General features: G+C 44.4%; 1 protein-coding gene across 4 annotated transcripts in view; it reads left to right on the top strand.

Moving 5' to 3' along the window:
• Positions 1 to 19253, top strand: part of LOC121548687 (1-phosphatidylinositol 4,5-bisphosphate phosphodiesterase beta-4-like) — a 145250-nt gene that overhangs the window by 40966 nt on the left and 85031 nt on the right. For all 4 annotated transcript variants that reach the window (XM_045210176.1, XM_045210178.1, XM_045210177.1 and 1 more), the window contains exon 4: positions 11940 to 12035. In XM_045210176.1, the coding sequence (XP_045066111.1) occupies positions 11952 to 12035 (84 nt within the window). In that variant the 5' untranslated portion in view covers positions 11940 to 11951. The remainder of the gene's footprint in view (positions 1 to 11939; positions 12036 to 19253) is intronic.

Below are 19253 nucleotides of genomic sequence, written 5' to 3'. Positions count from 1 at the left end.
ATTATCGGCCAGTCTGCACTGTCTGCACAGCGCGTTATCGACCCAGAACCTATCGGATTTTCTGCCGGAATCACTGAATCACTGGACCTTTAACACTAGCTAGCTGCAACCAAATGAACGTTGTTGTTGGCTAATCAGCCTTGTGCTAGCCTTGAGTCAGGCACATCTCCCGGCTATCTACCTCTCTGTCAACCAGACAGGACCTCCTAGAGTCGACACGGAGCCCCACCGATCCATCACAACTGGTCTGCTGACGTAATCGTCTGTTGTTTCAACAGGCTTCCCGTTGCGACGACCACGAAGATCCATCTGCTAGCCCCGGCCCGCTAGCACACACAAACAACAGCCGTGCTTCCTGCTCGCTGTGGTGTAGCACCAATTCGAACTGCTCTCGGACTCACATATTGCTGTTCACTGGACCTTATGATCACTCAGCTGCACAGCTGATGCCTGCTGGACTGTTCCTTTACACGGTACCCTGTCCTGTTCATCTGTTTAGCCTCAGCCCAAACTTTATCGCCATTACCAGTTGTTGTCTTAGCTCTCTCTAATAACACCTGTGATTGCTTTATGCCTCTCTCCCATGTCAATATGCCTTGCCTATTGCTGTTCCAGTTAGTTCATATTATACAATTTCACTGTAGAACCCCAAGTCCCTCTCAAACTGCCTCAAATAGTTCCTTTGTTCCACCCCCCCATACACGCCAAGACCGGCTCAATCGGTGCCTCCAGTGATGCTATCTCTTTCATTGTTACCCAACAGGCTTAGGTTTACCTCCACTGTACTCATATCCTTGTCTGTACATAATGCCGTGAATCTATTCTACAATGCCCGGAAATCTGCCCCCTTTATTCTCTGGCAATATTCTCTGGCAATTCGAATCCCACAGTACCTTCTCCGCTATGCAATCCGGTTTCCAAGCTGGTCATGGGTGCACCTCAGCCACGCTCAAGGTCCTAAACGATATTATAACCGCGATCGATAATAGACAGTACTGTGCAGTCGTCTTCATCGACCTGGCCAAGGCTTTCGACTCTGTCAACCACCGCATTCTTATTGGCAGACTAAATAGCCTTGGTTTCTCAAATGACTGCCTCGCCTGGTTCACAAACTACTTCTCAGATAGAGTTCAATGTGTCAAATCGGAGGGTCTGTTGTCTGGACCTATGGCAGTCTCTATGGGGGTGCCACAGGGTTCAATTCTTGGGCCGACTCTTTTCTCCGTGTATATCAATGATGTCGCTCTTGCTGCTGGTGACTCTCAGATCCACCTCTACGCAGACGACACCATTTTGTATACATCTGGCCCTTCATTGGACACTGTGTTAACAAACCTCCAAACGAGCTTCAATGCCATACAACACTCCTTCAGTAGCCTCCAACTGCTCTTAAACTCTAGTAAAACTAAATGCATGCTCTTCAATCGAACACTGCTGGCACCCGCCCACCCGACTAGAATCACTACTCTCGACGGGTCTGACCTAGAGTATGTGGACAACTACAAATACCTAGGTGTCTGGTTAGACTGTAAACTCTCCTTCCAGACTCACATTAAGCATCTCCAATCCAAAGTTAAATCTAGAATCAGCTTCCAATTTCGCAACAAAGCCTCCTTCACTCATGCTGCCAAACATGCCCTCGTAAAACGGACTATCCTACCGATCCTTGACTTCGGCGATGTCATTCACAAAATAGCCTCCAACACTCTACTCAGCAAATTGGATGTAGTCTATCACAGTGCCATCTGTTTTGTCACCAAAGCCCCATATACTACCCACCACTGTGACCTGTACGCTCTTGTTGGCTGGTCCTCACTACATATTCGTCGTCAAACCCACTGGCTCCAGGCCATCTATAAATCTCTGTTAGGCAAATCCCCGCCTTATCTTAGCTCATTGGTCACCATAGCAACACTCACCCGTAGTATGCGCTCCAGCAGGTATATCTCACTGGTCATCCCCAAAGCCAACACCTCCTTTGGCCGCCATTCCTTCCAGTTCTCTGCTGCCAATGACTGGAACGAATTGCAAAAATCTCTGAAGCTGGAGACTCTTATCTCCCTCACTAACTTTAAGCATCAGTTGTCAGAGCACGTTACCGATCACTGCACCTGTACACAGCCCATCTGAAATTAGCTCACCCAACTACCTCATCCCCATATTGTTATTTATTTTGCTCATTTGCAGTTTCCCAGTATCTCTATTTGCACATCATCTCTTGCACATCTATCATTCCAGTGTTAATACTAATTGTAATTATTTTGCACTATGGCCTATTTATTGCCTTACCTCCATAACTTGCTACATTTGCACACACTGTATATATATTTTCTGTTGTATTTTTGACTTTATGTTTTGTTTTACCCCATATGTAACTCTGTGTTGTTGTTTTTATCGCACTGCTTTGCTTTATCTTGGCCAGGTCGCAGTTGTAAATGAGAACTTGTTCTCAACTGGCTTACCTGGTTAAATAAAGGTTAAATAAAAAAATAAAAAAATAAAAAGTATGCTGTGGGGGTGCTTTGCTGCAGGAGGGACTGGTGCACTTCACAAATTAGATGGCATCATAAGGAAGGAATATTATGTGGATATATTGAAGCAACATCTCAAGACATCAGTCAGGAAGTTAAAGCTTGGTCGCAAATGGGTCTTCCAAATGGACAATGACCCCAAGCATACTTCCAAAGTTGTGGCAAAATGGCTTAAGGACAACAAAGTCAAGGTATTGGAGTGGCCATCACAAAGCCCTGACCTCAATCCTATAGAACATTTGTGGGCAGAACTGAAAAAGCGTGTGCGAGCAAGGAGGCCTACAAACCTGACTCAGTTACACCAGCTCTGTCAGGAGGAATGGGCCAAAATTCACCCAACTTATTGTGGGAAGCTTGTGGAAGGCTACCCGAAACGTTTGACCCAAGTTAAACAATTGAAAGGCAATGCTACCAAATACTAATTGAGTGTATGTAAACTTCTGACCCACTGGGAATGTGATGAAAGAAATAATAGCTGAAATAAATCATTCTCTCTTCTATTATTCTGACATTTCACATTCTTAAAATAAAGTGGTGATCCTAACTGACCTAAAACAGGGAATTTCTACTAGGATTAAATGTCAGGAATTGTGAAAAACTGAGTTTAAATGTATTTGGCTAAGGTGTATGTAAACTTCAGACTTCAACTGTATGTGTTGCCACCCTAGGGTCACGCACTACTCATAAAGCAAATTTAGAACTTTTATTATTAAAAAACATACTGTCAAATACCATCATACCGTCTAATCTTTTTTTAAATACCGTGATATGATATTTTGGTCACATCGCTCAGCCCTACCACCTTGTGAGTAAAACATTTTACGCCCCCCCTCGTGACAGCGAAGATAATTCTACTCATTTTGCCATAGGGCGTAGAGAAAAATTGCCTATATAGTGGCCTGTCATATAATGTAAGTAGTCGACTATATAGGGAATAGGGTGCCATTTGGGATGCACCAGTGTTATCTGTATGCTGTTGAGAGGATGTCAGGATGGGGAAGTGCTGTGGTATGGGATCCCTTGATATCTGCTTCTCTAATCACTGAAAGAAAACGTATCTTTAGCAAGATTCTCTAGAGAGCATGGAAAAGGTACTGTATCATAAGGAAAAGTCCTATCTGTGGTTGTGTAGATGGGAGAAAGCAGCATTATGTACTGTGTTAGGTTATCCACAGTGAAAGCCCTGTGATCAGCCAGTCTTTAGGACTGTGATCTGCTCTCTCTAAGTTGAGCTTCTATCAGACTGACTAGCAGCTCTATTATTAACATTAACAAAAGTATTCTCTCTGCCTCTCTCTGCTCTCCAATGGGTTGAGTAAGCTATTCATGCAGAGAGGGAGATGGGGACTATTGCAGGCCCAAAGGCCCACATCAACATATTTACCTTTGTCGCTCTGTCTTTCTCTTTGTCTCTCTCTCTCTCTCTCTGTTTCTCTGTCTCTCTGTCTCTGTACAGTGAGGGAAAAAAGTATTTGATCCCCTGCTGATTTTGTACGTTTGCCCACTGACAAAGAAATGATCAGTCTATAATTTCAATGGTAGGTTTATTTGAATAGTGAGAGACAGAATAACAACAAAAAAATCCAGAAAAACGCATGTAAAAAATGTTACAAATTTATTTGCATTTTAATGTGGGAAATAAGTATTTGACCCCCTCTCAATCAGAAAGATTTCTGGCTCCCAGGTAACGAGCTGAGATTAGGAGCACACTCTTAAAGGGAGTGCTCCTAATCTCAGTTTGTTACCTGTATAAAAGACACCTGTCCACAGAAGCAATCAATCAATCAGATTACAAACTCTCCACCATGGCCTAGACCAAAGATCTCTCCAAGGATGTCAGAGACAAGATTGTAGACCTACACAAGGCTGGAATGGGCTACAAGACCATCGCCAAGCGGCTTGGTGAGAAGGTGACAACAGTTGGTGCGATTATTCGCAAATGGAAGAAACACAAAAGACTGTCAATCTCCATCGGCCTGGGGCTCCATGCAAGATCTCACCTCGTGGAGTTGCAATGATCATGAGAACGGTGAGGAATCAGCCCAGAACTACACGGGAGGATCTTGTCAATGATCTCAAGGCAGCTGGGACCATCGTCACCAAGAAAACAATTGGTAACACACTACGCCGTGAAGGACTGAAATCCTGCAGCGCCCGCAAGGTCCCCCTGCTCAAGAAAGCACATATACAGGGCCGTCTTAAGTTTGCCAATGAACATCTGAATGATTCAGAGGAGAACTGGGTGAAAGTGTGAGACCAAAATTGAGCTCTTTGGCATCAACTCAACTCACCGTGTTTGGAGGAGGAGGATTGCTGCCTATGACCCCAAGAACACCATCCCCACCGTCAAACATGGAGGTGGAAACATTATGCTTTGGGGGTGTTTTTCTGCTAAGGGGACAGGACAACTTCACCGCATCAAAGGGACGATGGACGGGGCCATGCACCGTCAAATCTTGGGTGAGAAACCTCCTTCCCTCAGCCAGGGCATTGAAAATGGGTCGTGGAAGGGTATTCCAGCATGACAATGACCCAAAACACACGGCCAAGGCAACAAAGGAGTGGCTCAAGAAGAAGCACATTAAGGTCCTGGAGTGGCCTAGCCAGTCTCCAGACCTTAATCCCTTGGAAAATCTGTGGAGGGAGCTGAAGGTTCGAGTTGCCAAACGTCAGGCTCGAAACCTTAATGACTTGGAGAAGATCTGCAAAGAGGAGTGGGACAAAATCCCTCCTGAGATGTGTGCAAACCTGGTGGCCAACTACAAGAAACGTCTGACCACTGTGATTGCCAACAAGGGTTTTGCCACCAAGTACGAAGTCATGTTTTGCAGAGGGGTCAAATACTTATTTCCCTCATTAAAATGCAAATCAATTTATAAAATGTTTGACATGCGTTTTTCTGGAATTTTTTGTTGTTATTCTGTCTCTCACTGTTCAAATAAACCTACCATTAAAATTATAGACTGATCATGTCTTTGTCAGTGGGCAAACGTACAACAAATCAAATACTTTTTTCCCTCACTGTATCTCCGTGATGTACAACGTGTTTTTGAAAGTCTATGAGTGTTGTTCGATCTGCTTTATTGATTCCGATCTAAGACAGTCTCATCCAGCTTGGAGCGGTAGTAGCTGGCAGTTAATGGCATTCAGTATTTTTGCATACATATGTCTAAAATAGGATAGACTATCACACTATACTAATATCTTATTAATAAAACATTTCCCAAGGTTAAAATGGGTCACCTTAAGGAAGATGTTACCCGATAAACTGCAAACTCCTTTCAAAGAAAATAATCCTCTATTTGCCTAGCTTTTCTTTACCGACTGTTCAGAGGCTAAGGCTGCTCTTGTCTTGGTATTTGGGTACTGCCATATTATAGCCATTTGAAGTATTATAACATTGTCCTTTAGAACATGGTTCCAGTCACTATGTTGGATGTATAACCAGGCCAGTGCAGTATTTCTTCGCTCAGCTTGGCTCAGTAGTGTGGAAAGGGCAATTTTGTGACCATGTAGGCTTCTGATGATTTAACCAGCAGTTACTGTTGATAAGTGGTGAATGTAGGTATTAATAGGTAATATCTGTTGATTGATTTAGTGCTGTTTGGGGTTGCCCTGCCCTTGAGCACCAAGGTTTCGACTCCAAGCTGATTGTTGCTCTTGACTGTACCATGACCTCTTGTTGATTTTCTACCACACATTGTTGTTTGACCATGCCATTTCAATCATCCAATCATGTCTATAGGTTTGTCAACTGACAGGCTGTGAAAAGTTATTGACATTAGTTATTCTTATAGACTTGAGTTATTGCTTTGTATATTGGTTTTTATTGGATTGATTTAATGGATCAGGTTTTATTGTTAGTGGGAAAGGATCAGAATTGGGCTGCCTGTGTAAACGGAACCTTAGGAATGAGGCCTGAAGTGTACCAATAGGGTTATTGGGACTAGCAGACGTCAACACAAAGCAATAACGCTTCAAATAGAATAGATCTACTGTGCATAAAGACACTAGGGTCAGGGGATTATTAGAGGGTTAAGGATCAGGGTCAGGAGGGGTCACAGTTCTCATTGTGGTGAGGACAGGAATGTTGGAATCAGACCTGGGTTCAAATACTATTTAAAATCTTTAAAATACTTGTGCGACTGTCATACTGGCAAGCTCAATCAAGCCCAGCTGAAATGATGTCAAATAGTATTTGAACCCCGGTCTGGTTGTAATTATACCAACACCTCCAGTGATGGATTGGGACTGTCAGGAGCTGGTTAGAGCTAAACTCAAGGCTTTTATCCTCCATAGTAGACAACAGTTTTTACTTTCAATCTCATCCAAAAGGCTCTTTGTGTTCTTTCTATTCCTTCTGTTCTTCATGGCCTTGTCTCTTCTATTCCCGTCTTCTATTCCAGGGGGTCACCACCACCTTGATTCGTTTTGCAGTTTCCTAAGATGCCACCGAATGCTTTATGATTATAAAATACCCTGTCATCGTTTTCTGGTACCTTGTGTCCTCACCTTGTGACTTGCTGCAAACTGACCATTAGGCTAAGTAAAGGTGCAGAAGAAAATATCAGAGTGAAAAAGGAGAATCTCCACATACCTCAATCAGATGGAATGTGAGTGGTTAGATTTGCTAAGCTTTCGGTCAGTGATGACCTTGGTCAGACTCAGAACATCTGATTGAAGAGTGCTGTCTTCACGTTGTGTCTCCTGAACAGTTTGAAGGCGTTAACTATGTTATTCTCCCTCTGTCAGGTCTGGCAGGTGTGAGGTGTCCCCTTCCTAATGCCCCATTGCCACCCCTGTGTGGCAGCTGTACCTGTGCAACCTCTATGTAGGCACTTTATCCGTGCCACCTCTGTGTGGGAGTGCTCCTCACCAGTTAGGTCTGGCAGGTATGAGGTGTCCCTGACCTCATGTCCCCGTGCCACCTCTGTGTGGGAGCGCTCCTCACTAGTTAGGTCAGGCTGGAGTGAGGTGTCCCCGCTGCCGTCCTCGTGCCATCCCTGTGCCATCCATGGGCCAGCCTCTCTAACCTCTAGGATACCTTTGGTTATTCCCTCCTAGTCAGAACAGGCCCGTGTTTCCATGTCCTCCTGCCACCCCAGTGCTGCAGCGCCCCAATTGGCTCCTCACAAGGCACTGGGTTTATGAGGTGAGGGAGTGTTCCGATGGGTGTTACCCTAGCAGCCATATTAGACTATGCCTAGCAACAGGGGAGCCCCCAGCCTGGGGGACACAGAGTTATCTAACATAATTATCTCACTGTCAAGAGTTCACCAAGCAGGGGTCGCCAGGGGTTGGCACTGCCAGGGCACTCTGTTCTCACTGTAACCAGTTCCAGTAATCTGGTTCAGGTTATTAATCAACCTACCAGGGTGTTTACAAACACTACAGGAACAAGATTATCCACATGTATCAATCACATTTTTACTAATACTGTAGAACTTTGTTCTAAAGCTGTATCCGTACCCATTGGATGAAGTGATCACAATATAGAGACTATATCCAGGAAAGCTAAAGTTCCAAAAGCTGGGCCTAAAATAGTGTATAAGAGATCATACAAAAGGTTTTGCTGTGACTCTTAAGTGGATGATGTTAAAAATATTTGTTGGTCTGATGTGATTAATAAGGAGCATCCAGATGCTGCACTTTATGAATTTATGAAATTTATTCTTCCAATTATTGATAAACATGCACCTGTTAAGAAATGGACTGTTAGAACTGTTAAGGCTCCATGGATTGATGAGGAATTGAAAAACAGTTTGGTTGAAAGAGATGGGGCAAAAGGAGTGGATAATAAGTCTGGCTGCACATCTGACTGGCTGACTTACTGCAAATTGAGAAATTGTGTGTCTAAACTTAACAAAAAGAAGAAGAAACTGTATTATGAAGCCAAGATCAATGACATAAAGAATGATGGAAAAAAACTGGAGTACTTTAAATGAAATTATGGGCAGAAAGACAAATTCAACTACATCTTTCATCGAATCAGATGGCTTATTCATCACAAAACCATTTGATGTTGCCAATTATTTTAATGATTACTTCATTGGCAAAGTGGGAAAACTTAGGCAGGAAATGCCAACAACGAACAGTGAGCCATCGTATTCATGCATAAAAAAACAAAGAATGAAAGAAAAGCATTGCGAGTTTGAATTTTGTAAAGTTAGTGTGGGAGAGGTGGAAAGATTATTTTTATCGATCAATAATGACAAACCTCCTGGCATTGACAACTTAGATGGAAACTCTTTGTCTCAGTATCTCACCGCACACACACACTCTCACACTCACACACAGCCTGACACGTTCAGGTTTGACGTAATCCTTGGCTGTTTCTGTGACAGGTGGCTTAGATGACAACTTAGCTACTGAGGATGGTAGCTGACTCTATAGCCACTCCTATCTGTCATATCTTTCATCTGAGCCTAAAGGAAATTCTTTGTCCTCAGGCCTGGAGGGAAGCCAAAGTAATTCCGCTTCCCAAGAGTGTTAAAGCAGCCTTTACTGGTTCTAACAGCAGACCTATCAGCTTGCTGCCAGCTCTTAGCAAACTGTTGGAAGAAATTGTGTTTGACCAAATACAGATTTTCAGCGTGCTTATAGAGAAGGGCACTCAACATGTACTGCACTGACACAAATGACTGATGATTGGTTGAAAGAAAATGTATAATAAGAACATACACCTACGTTCATTTTACCAGGTATGTTGACTGAGAACACATTCTCATTTATAGCAATGACCTGGGGAATAGTTACAGGGGAGAGGAATGAGCCAATTGGAATCTGGGGATGATTAGGTGGCCAGATAGAGAATTTAGCCAGGACACCAGTGTTAACACCCCTACTCTTACAATAAGTGCCATGTGATTTTCAGTAACCACAGAGTGTCAGGACACCCGTTTAATGTCCTGTCCAAAAGACCGCTCCCTACACAGGGAAATGTCCCCACACCACTTCCAGCAGCATCTGGTCTCCCATCCAGGGACTGACCAAGACCAACCCTGCTTAGCTTCAGAGGCAAGCCAGCGGTGGGATGCAGGGTGGTATGCTGTTGGCTACTGCACACACCCACTACCTCACACCAACTACCTACTACCACACACCTACTACTTACTACCACACACCTACTACCTACCACCTACTACCACACACACCTACTACCTACTACCACACAACTACTACCTACTACCACACACCTACTATCTACATCCTACTACCACAACTACTACCACACACCTACTACCTACCACCCACTACCACACACCTACTACGTTCTTGTGAGGACGACTGTGGAGAATGCATAAAACATTACATTTGAGAAGCACTCAAACTCCCCCTACTCTATTACCTCACGCTGCACCTCCACATTCACTGAACCTTCTTCCAGTCAGGACAATGTCAACAATAGAGACAAAACAAGATATACACAAAGCAAACATTTTACTTCATAATTATCAGCTAGCTATATGTGAATCATAATAATCTAGCTAGCCAGCTAGTTAAACAGGCAAAAATGAACTAAAACTGGAGGTACAGTATGCAAGGTAGATGGACAATTTTCATGGGTAGCTAGCTACCAATTCTTCATGGCTAGCTAGATAGCCAGTTAGCCCTATTGACTTACCCATTCACGGAACCTTCTTCCAGCCAGGAAATGGCAATAGAGAAGAAACAAGATATACACAAAGCAAACGTTTTACTTCACAACTATCAGCTAGCTATATGTGAAACGTAATTATGTAGCTAACCAGATAGTTTAACAGGCAAAAATGGCCTAAAACTAATGTTATGCAAGGTAGATGTCAATTCTTCGTGGGTAGATAGCTAGCTAACAATACTTTGTGGCTATCTGGCTAGCTAACAGTAGTATCTAGCCAGTTAGCCCTATTGACTTACTATGGGCTTGCAATCTACTCACACTACAGTGGGTATTGTAGGTAGATAAACATGCACAAATGTACACTGCAAATATTTATTAACGTGTCAAGATAAAATATTGTAGTCAGGCAACATATGAGATGTCAATAGGCAACATTTCATTCCGAAGTCAGAGTATATTTTCTCTCGCTTCAGCTCAAATAATGGCCGCCATTGATTTCAATAAATGTTGCGTAATTTTTTACATGGTTGCGTCATATTTCTGTGCGTACGTTCCGTTGAAGCTTGCATCAATGCATGCTTAAAAATATGTACAAACGGAGTACGCATTCGAGAAGTGCCCTCCGTGCTCCATTTCGCATACTTTGATTTGGACTCATACTCCGACCCTCCCGTGCTCCAATTTGCATGCTCGGAGTACGGTAGTAATCATTTTGAGAAACACCCCGTGTACAGTTTGGCAATTGAATCAAACTCGTGTTGCAGTATTTCGGAAGAGGTAGAGGGTGTTTTGATGCACAGTGTGTTGCTATGGTCTCTGATCTGTGTACCTGACATCAAACACAGAACACACAGGCATGCGCACACACTCAAATGGCACACACACACACACACACACACACACACACACACACACACACAGAGCCACTCGCCTCTCCCAAATTCTGTCATGCTCAGCTGGCTCTCTCTGTCTCTCCCTTCCTTCTCTCATCTCCCTCGTTCTGTGTCACTCTCCCTTTCTTTCTCATCCCTCTCTCTCATCAACATCCGGCTTCCTTCCCTCTTTCCCTACTAGAGAGAAAAACAGACTGCCATTATTCTGTGATCTGTATCTGTACTGTGGCGTCTACACGCACACACACACACACAGTCATTACTCACATCAACTGTATCCTTTTCTAAGCACACAGCACTTCTCATGGAAATACACTCAACATGCACACACTTGTATTGAGACACATTACATATCCTACATAAAGCCCTTCTGGGAAAACATAGTTGACAGTCAGTCTGCTGTCTGATCCAGATATAACCCTCCTTACTGATGCAGTGATAAGACATGTTACAAAATGTTCATTCATAAATGGGAAGAGTTCAATGTGTTAGAGGGCAACACTGCACACACACACACACACACACACACACACATACACACAACTGAGAGAGGGCGAGGCCCCCAGGGACAAGTAAATTAAATCACATGACAAGTTCACTTGCAGGTCTATTCTTTGTCTCAGTATCTCACCGCACACACACACTCTCTCACTCACACACAGCCTGACACGTTCAGGTTTGACGTAATCCTTGGCTATTTCTGTGACAGGTGGCGTCATTCTTTCTGACCTAAAACAATATGTGTGCATACTCAGTGGTAACAGTGTGTGTCTGTGATGGACTGTTTATGACTACGTCTTGTTTTTCCCAGGACTACATAGAAACGCTATTTGGTGCTGCACATATGGCCAAAATGTCTTAACACTCTCCCTCTCCTGCTCTCTCTCTCTGTCTCTCTGTCTCCCCCCCCCCCAGGTGTGAGCAGCCATGACTAAGTCCTATGAGTTTAACTGGCAGAAGCACCTGCCTGGCTTCATGCAGGAAGGAGCCTCATTCGACAGGTTTGACGAGGTAAGAAACAAACTCAAACTACCAACAGTTTGGCAAACACTGAGTGCCAACTTGTCCTCCAACCAACTTGACATTAATCATTATATTACATTATACAACGGGTGAGTCTAATCCTGAATGCTGATTGGTTAAAACCGCATTCCAGCCGGTGTCTATTCCACAAGTCACCACTGGCTAAAGCTATGACGTTGAAATGCCTATTTACTCTGTTCCATCTCACTGCGCAATCCACTGTCTCATCAGCCCAGCCAGGCAATTTATGAATTTGATCTACACAATAAAAAGCATCTAGACATTATCTCCCATTTCTTTTAGACTAGCATTTGGTTTTCAACAGCGGAGATTTGTCTGTCTCTCCGACATTTGCAACATTGTTTCAATATTGACATTCAATGTCCAGCTGCCCCTTAGTAATGAATGTGTCGGGAGTCAGGATCTCATGGAAGGATGAAATAGTATGAATAAATTCATAAAAATAACATTTTTTCTGAAAGAAAATGTCAATCATTATTTGAATATGTTGGTGCATGCATATGTATTCACCCCCTTTGCTATGAAGCCCCTAAATAAGATCTGGTGAAACCAATTACCTTCAGAAGTCACATAATTAGTTAAATAAAGTCCACCTGTGTGCAATCTAAGTGTCACATGATCTCAGTATATATACATCTGTTCTGAAAAGCCCCAGAGTCTGCAACACCACTAAGCAAGGGGCACCACCAAGCAAGCGGCACCATGAAGACCAAGGAGCTCTCCAAACAGGTCAGGAACAAAGTTGTGGAGAAGTACAGATCAGGGTTGGGTTATACAAAAATATCCGAAACTTTGAACATCCCACGGAGCACCATTAAATCCATTATTAAAAAATGGAAAGAATATGGCACCACAACAAACCTGCCAAGAGAGGGCCGCCCACTAAAACTCAAGGAGGCCATTAATCAGAGAGGCAACAAAGACACCAAAGATAAACCTGAAGGAGCTGCAAAGCTCTACAGCGGAGATTGGAGTATCTGTCCATAGGACCACTTTAAGCCGTACACTCCACAGAGCTGGGCTTTACAGAAGAGTGGCCAGAAAAAAGCCATTGCTTAAAGAAAAAAATAAGCAAATACGTTTGGTGTTCGCCAAAAGGCATGTGGGAGACTCCCCAAACATATGGAAGAAGGTACTCTGGTCAGATGAGACTAAAATTGAGCATTTGGCCATCAAGGAAAACGCTATGTCTGGCGCTGTCACGATCGCCGGATACAGAGGACCAAGGCGCAGCGTGGAAGGTGAACATATTTTATTAATTTGAATGATAACACGAACAAAAACAACAAATCGATACGTGACGTCCAAAGGTGCAAAACACAAACCTATACAGGAACAAGATCCCACAAACACTGTGGGAAACTGGCTGCCTAAGTATGGTTCCCAATCAGAGACAACAAGCAACAGCTGATACACTTTGCCTCTGATTGAGAACCACACTGGCCAACATAGAAACGAAAGAGCTAGATAAAAAACTAGAATAAACAAAGAAAACTCACACCCTGGCTCAACATACAAGCGTCCCCAGAGCCAGGGCGTGACAGTACCCTCCCCCCCCCCAAAGGCGCGGACTCCGACCGCGCCAACCAAACACCACAGGGGAGGGACCGGGTGGGCACTCTGCCTTGGCGGCGGATCCGGCTCCGGGCATGATCCCCACTCCCTCTCTAACCCCCCAAAGTACCCCTGGTCCGGTCTGGCCCTGCTGGCCGGAGCTGGACTGAACACTGGTGGAGCGGATTGCTCTAGCTCCGGCGTGGAGCAGCTGACCGGTGCCGGACCAGGCACCGGTGGAACAGGCACGGGCTGTGCCGGACTGACGACGCACACCACTGGCTTGGCGTGGGGAGCAGGAACGGACCGGGCTGACGACGCACACCACTGGCTTGGCGTGGGGAGCAGGAACGGGCCGGACCGGGCTGACGAAGCGCACCACTGACTTGGTGCGGGGAACAGGAGCGGACCGGACCGGGCTGACGAAGCGCTCCACTGACTTGGTGCGGGGAGCAAGAACGGACCGAACCGGACTGGCAAAGCGCACCACTGGCTCGATGCGAGGAACAGGCTGGACCGTACTGGGGACACACACCACTGGCCCTACGCAGGGATCAGGAACGGGCCGGACCGGACTGGTAACACACCCCAGTACCTCTCGCCGTGCCTCTACACTTTCCCTCTCCTCTGTGACCAGTGGCCCCCTTAACCTGGCGGCATCCTCTGTAAACCCGCTGGACCGCTCTATCGCGGCCTCCTGCTGCCCCGTCGTCCACGGCGTGAGCCCCCCCCTAAAACATTTCTGGGGGTCTCTCCTCCCCGTGGGCCAGGCCCAGTCGAGGTTGATGTCCTTTAGCGATACCTCTGGCGCTGGCTCCTGGACACGCTGCTTGGTCCAGTGTTGGTGGGATCTTCTGTCACGATCGTCGGATACAGAGGACCAAGGCGCAGCGTGGAAGGTGAACATATTTTATTAATTTGAATGAACACGAACAAAAACAACAAATCGATACGTGACGTCCAAAGGTGCAAAACACAAACCTATACAGGAACAAGATCCCACAAACACTGTGGGAAACTGGCTGCCTAAGTATGGTTCCCAATCAGAGACAACAAGCAACAGCTGATACATGTTGCCTCTGATTGAGAACCACACTGGCCAACATAGAAACGAAAGAGCTAGATAAAAAAACTAGAATAAACAAAGAAAACTCACACCCTGGCTCAACATACAAGCGTCCCCAGAGCCAGGGCGTGACAGGCGCAAACCCAACACCTCTCATCACCCCAAGAACACCATCCCCACAGTGAAGCATGTTGGTGGCAGCATCATGCTGTGGGGATGTTTTTAATCGGCAGGGACTGGGAAACTGGTCAGAATTGAAGGAATGATGGATGGCGTTAAATACAGGGAAATTCTTGAGGGAAACCTGTTTCAGTCTTCCAGAGATTTGAGACTGGGACGAAGGTTCACCTTCCAGCAGGACAATGACTCTAAGCATACTGCTAAAGCAACACTTGAGTGGTTTAAGGGGAAACATTCAAATGTCTTGGGATGGCCTAGTCAAAGCCCAGACCTCAATCCAATTGAGAATCTGTGGTATGACTTAAAGATTGCTGTACACCAGCGGAACCCATCCAACTTGAAGGAGCTGGAGCAATTTTGCCTTGAAGAATGGGCAAAAATCCCAGTGGCTAGATGTGCCAAGCTTATAGAGACATAAGGTAGCTTAGTGGTTAAGAGCGTTGTGCCTGTAACCGAAAGGTCGCTGGTTCTAATCCTCGAGCCGACTAGGTGAAAAATCTGTCTGTGCCCTTGAGCAAGGCACTTAACCCTAATTGCTCCTGTAAGTCGCTCTGGATAAGAGCGTCTGCTAAATGACTAAAATGTAAATACCCCAAGAGACTTGCAGCTGTAATTGCTGCGAAAGGTGGCTCTACAAAGTATTGACTTTGGGGGGGGGGTGAGTAGTTATGCATGCTCAAGTTTTCTGTTTGTTTCACAAGAACAAATATTTTGGATCTTCAAAGTGGTAGGCATGTTGTGTAAATGAAATGAAACAAACCCCCCAAAAATACTTTCGCAAGCCACTGTATATACTGTATTCTATTCTATTCTATTTTAGTCTATTCCGCTCTGACATTGCTCATCCTAATATCTAATATTTATATATTCCTTAATTCCATTATTTTACTTTTAGGTTGTGTGTATTGTTGTGAATTGTTAGATATACTGCACTGTTGGAGTTAGAAACACAAGCATTTCGCTACACCCGCAATAACATCTGCTAAACATGTGTATGTGACAAATAAGATATGTTTTGATTTGATTTGATCAGTGCCTCACACACCACTTTGCAGTGAGCTGGAGGCAGTATGCATTTAGAAAATAAATGCTTAATTGTTTGAAACCTTAACATTTTAATGCATATTATGAGGCATCTCTTACCTTGCTTCAAAGTAGCCTATTACAGTTGAAGTCAGAAGTTTACATACACCTTAGCCAAATATATTAAAACTCAGTTCTTCACAATTCCTGACATTTAATCCTAGTAGAAATTCCCTGTCTTAGGTCAGTTAGGATCACCACTTTATTTTAAGAATGTGAAATGTCAGAATAATAGTAGAGAGAATTATTTATTTAAGCTTTTATTTCTTTCATCACCTTCCCAGTGGGTCAGAAGTTTACATACACTCAATTAGTATTTGGTAGCATTGCTTTTAAGTTGTTTAACTTGGGTCAAACGTTTCGGGTAGCCTTCCACAAGCTCCCCACAATAAGTTGGGTGAATTTTGGCCCATTCCTTCTGACAGAGCTGGTGTAACTGAGTCAGGTTTGTAGGCCTCCTTGCTCGCACACACTTTTTCAGTTCTGCCCACAAATGTTCTATAAGATTGAGGTCAGGGCTTTGTGATGGCCACTCCAATACCTTGACTTTGTTGTCCTTAAGCCATTTTGCCACAACTTTGGAAGTATGCTTGGGGTCATTGTCCATTTGGAAGACCCATTTGCGACCAAGCTTTAACTTCCTGACTGATGTCTTGAGATGTTGCTTCAATATATCCACATAATTTTCCTTCCTCATGATGCCATCTATTTTGTGAAATGCACCAGTCCCTCCTGCAGCAAAGCACCCCCACAGCATGATGCTGCCACCCCCGTGCTTCACGGTTGGGATGGTGTTCTTCGGCTTGCAAGGCACACCCTTTTTCCTCCAAACATAATGATGGTCATTATGGCCAAACAGTTCTATTTTTGTTTCATCAGACCAGAGGACATTTCTCCAAAAATATTTATTTTGATTTTCCCATGGTGTCAAGCAAAGAGGTACTGAGTTTGAAGGTAGGCCTTGAAATACATCCACAGGTACACCTCCAATTGACTCAAATGATGTCAATTAGCCTATCAGAAGCTTCAAAAGCCATGAACTAATTTTCTGGAATTTTTCAAGCTGTTTAAAGGCACAGTCAACTTAGTGTATGTAAACTTCTGACCCACTGGAATTGTGATACAGTGAATTATAAGTGAAATAATCTGTCTGTAAACAATTGTTGGAAAAAATACTTGTCATGCACAAAGTAGATGTCCTAACCGACATGCCAAAACTATAGTTTGTTAACAAGAAATTTGTGGAGTGGTTGAAAAACGACCTAAGTGTATGTAAACTTCCGACTTCAACTGTATGTCCCCTCTCTTTCAGCATTTCTAACGGATATTTTCATCTCTGTCACATCAAACCGCTCGCATGTGCAGGGCCCTTTTGACAACAGTGTTTTTCCTCTAATTAAATTATAGAATGAACACTCACACCTAGTCTACTGCCTTGTGCGTATTGCTGTGCTTATAATGTGAAGAAATAATATTTTATCAACATTTTATGCTAAACGTTCTGATCTGTTGCATCAGACTCATTTGCCTTTTAACTGTTTTTTTTTATGTAGCCTAGGCCTGCTGGTTGTACAGTGGCTTGCGAAAGTATTCACACCCCTTGGCATTTTTCCTATTTTGTTGCCTTACAACCTTGAAATAAAAATGCTTTTTTTTGGGTTGTATAATTTGATTTACACAACATGCCTACTACTTTGAAGATGCAAAATAAAAAAAGAAACAAACAAGAAATATTTATGCACGCTCAAGTCCCCCCCCCCCCCCAGAGCCACCTTTTGCAGCAATTACAGCTGCAAGTCTCTTGGGGTATGTCTCTATAAGCTTGGCACATTTTTCAAGGCAAAATTGCTCCAGCTCCTTCAAGTTGGATGGGTTCCGCTGGTGTACAGCAATCTTTAAGTCATACCACAGATTCTTAATTGGATTGAGGTCTGGGCTTTGACTAGGCCTTTCCAAGACATTTAAATGTTTCCCCTTAAACCACTCGAGTGTTGCTTTAGCAGTATGCTTAGGGTCATTGTCCTGCTGGAAGGTGAACCTCCGCCCCAGTCTCAAATCTCTGGAAGACTGAAACAGGTTTCCCTCAAGAATTTCCCTGTATTTAGCGCCATCCATCATTCCTTCAATTCTGACCAGTTTCCCAGTCCCTGCTGATGGAAAAACATTTACATTTAAGTCATTTAGCAGACGCTCTTATCCAGAGCGACTTACAAATTGGTGCATTCAACTTAGGATAGCCAGTGGGACAACCACATCTTGATCACGGTAAGTACACTTCTTCAAACAAGCAGCTGTGAGCAAAGTCAGTTCAATCAGGGACAACTACATCTCGATCACAATAAGTACATTTCTTTAAACAAGTCAGTGCTAGCAGGTGAAATAAGTCAGGTGTTAGTTTAGACAAAAGACAGTGGTAGTAAAGGGGGGATAGAAGGATTACTATTATACTATTCCAGGTATTCCTTAAAGAGGGATTCAAGTGTCTCCGGAAGGTGGTCAGTGACTCCGCTGTCCTGGCGTCGTGGGGGAGCTCCAGAGCAGCGAATAGCTTTGACTGGGCTGAGCGGGAACTGTGCTTCCGTAGAGGTAGGGGGGCTAGCAGGCCAGAGGTGGATGAACGTAGTGTCCTCGTTTGGGTGTAGGGTCTGATCAGAGGCTGAAGGTAAGGAGGTGCCGTTCCCCTCACAGCTCCGTAGGCAAGCACCATGGTTTTGTAGTAGATGCGAGCTTCAACTGGAAGCCAGTGGAGTGTGCGGAGAAGCGGGGTGACGTGAGAGAACTTGGGAAGGTTGAACTCCAGACGGGCTGCAGCGTTCTGGATAAGTTGCAGGGGTTTAATGGCACAGGCAGGGAGCCCAGCCAACAGCGAGTTGCAGTAATCCAGACGGGAGATGACAAGTGCCTTTCTGTGTAAGGTAGGGTCGTACTCTGCGAATGTTATCAGAAGGGGGAAAGGAGAAAATTAATTGTGTGTCTTCTGCGTAGCAATGATAGGAGAGATCATGTTAGGATATGACAGAGCCAAGTGACTTGGTGTATAGAGAGAATAGGAGAGGGCCTAGAACTGAGCCTTGGGGGACACCAGTGGTGAGAGCACGTGGTGCGGAGACAGATTATCGCCACGCCACTTGGTAGTAGCGACCTGTCAAGTAGGACGCAATCCAAGAGTGAGCAGCGCCGGAGATGCCCAACTCGGAGAGCGTGGAGAGGAGGATCTGATGGTTCACAGTATCAAAGGCAGCAGATAGGTCTAGAAGGATAAGAGCAGAGGAGAGAGGGTTAGCTTTGGCAGTGCGGAGAGC

This window comes from Coregonus clupeaformis, chromosome 33, assembly GCF_020615455.1.
Source record: "Coregonus clupeaformis isolate EN_2021a chromosome 33, ASM2061545v1, whole genome shotgun sequence".
Taxonomy (NCBI): Eukaryota; Metazoa; Chordata; class Actinopteri; order Salmoniformes; family Salmonidae; genus Coregonus; species Coregonus clupeaformis.
This window is presented reverse-complemented; position numbering and strand designations above follow the sequence as displayed.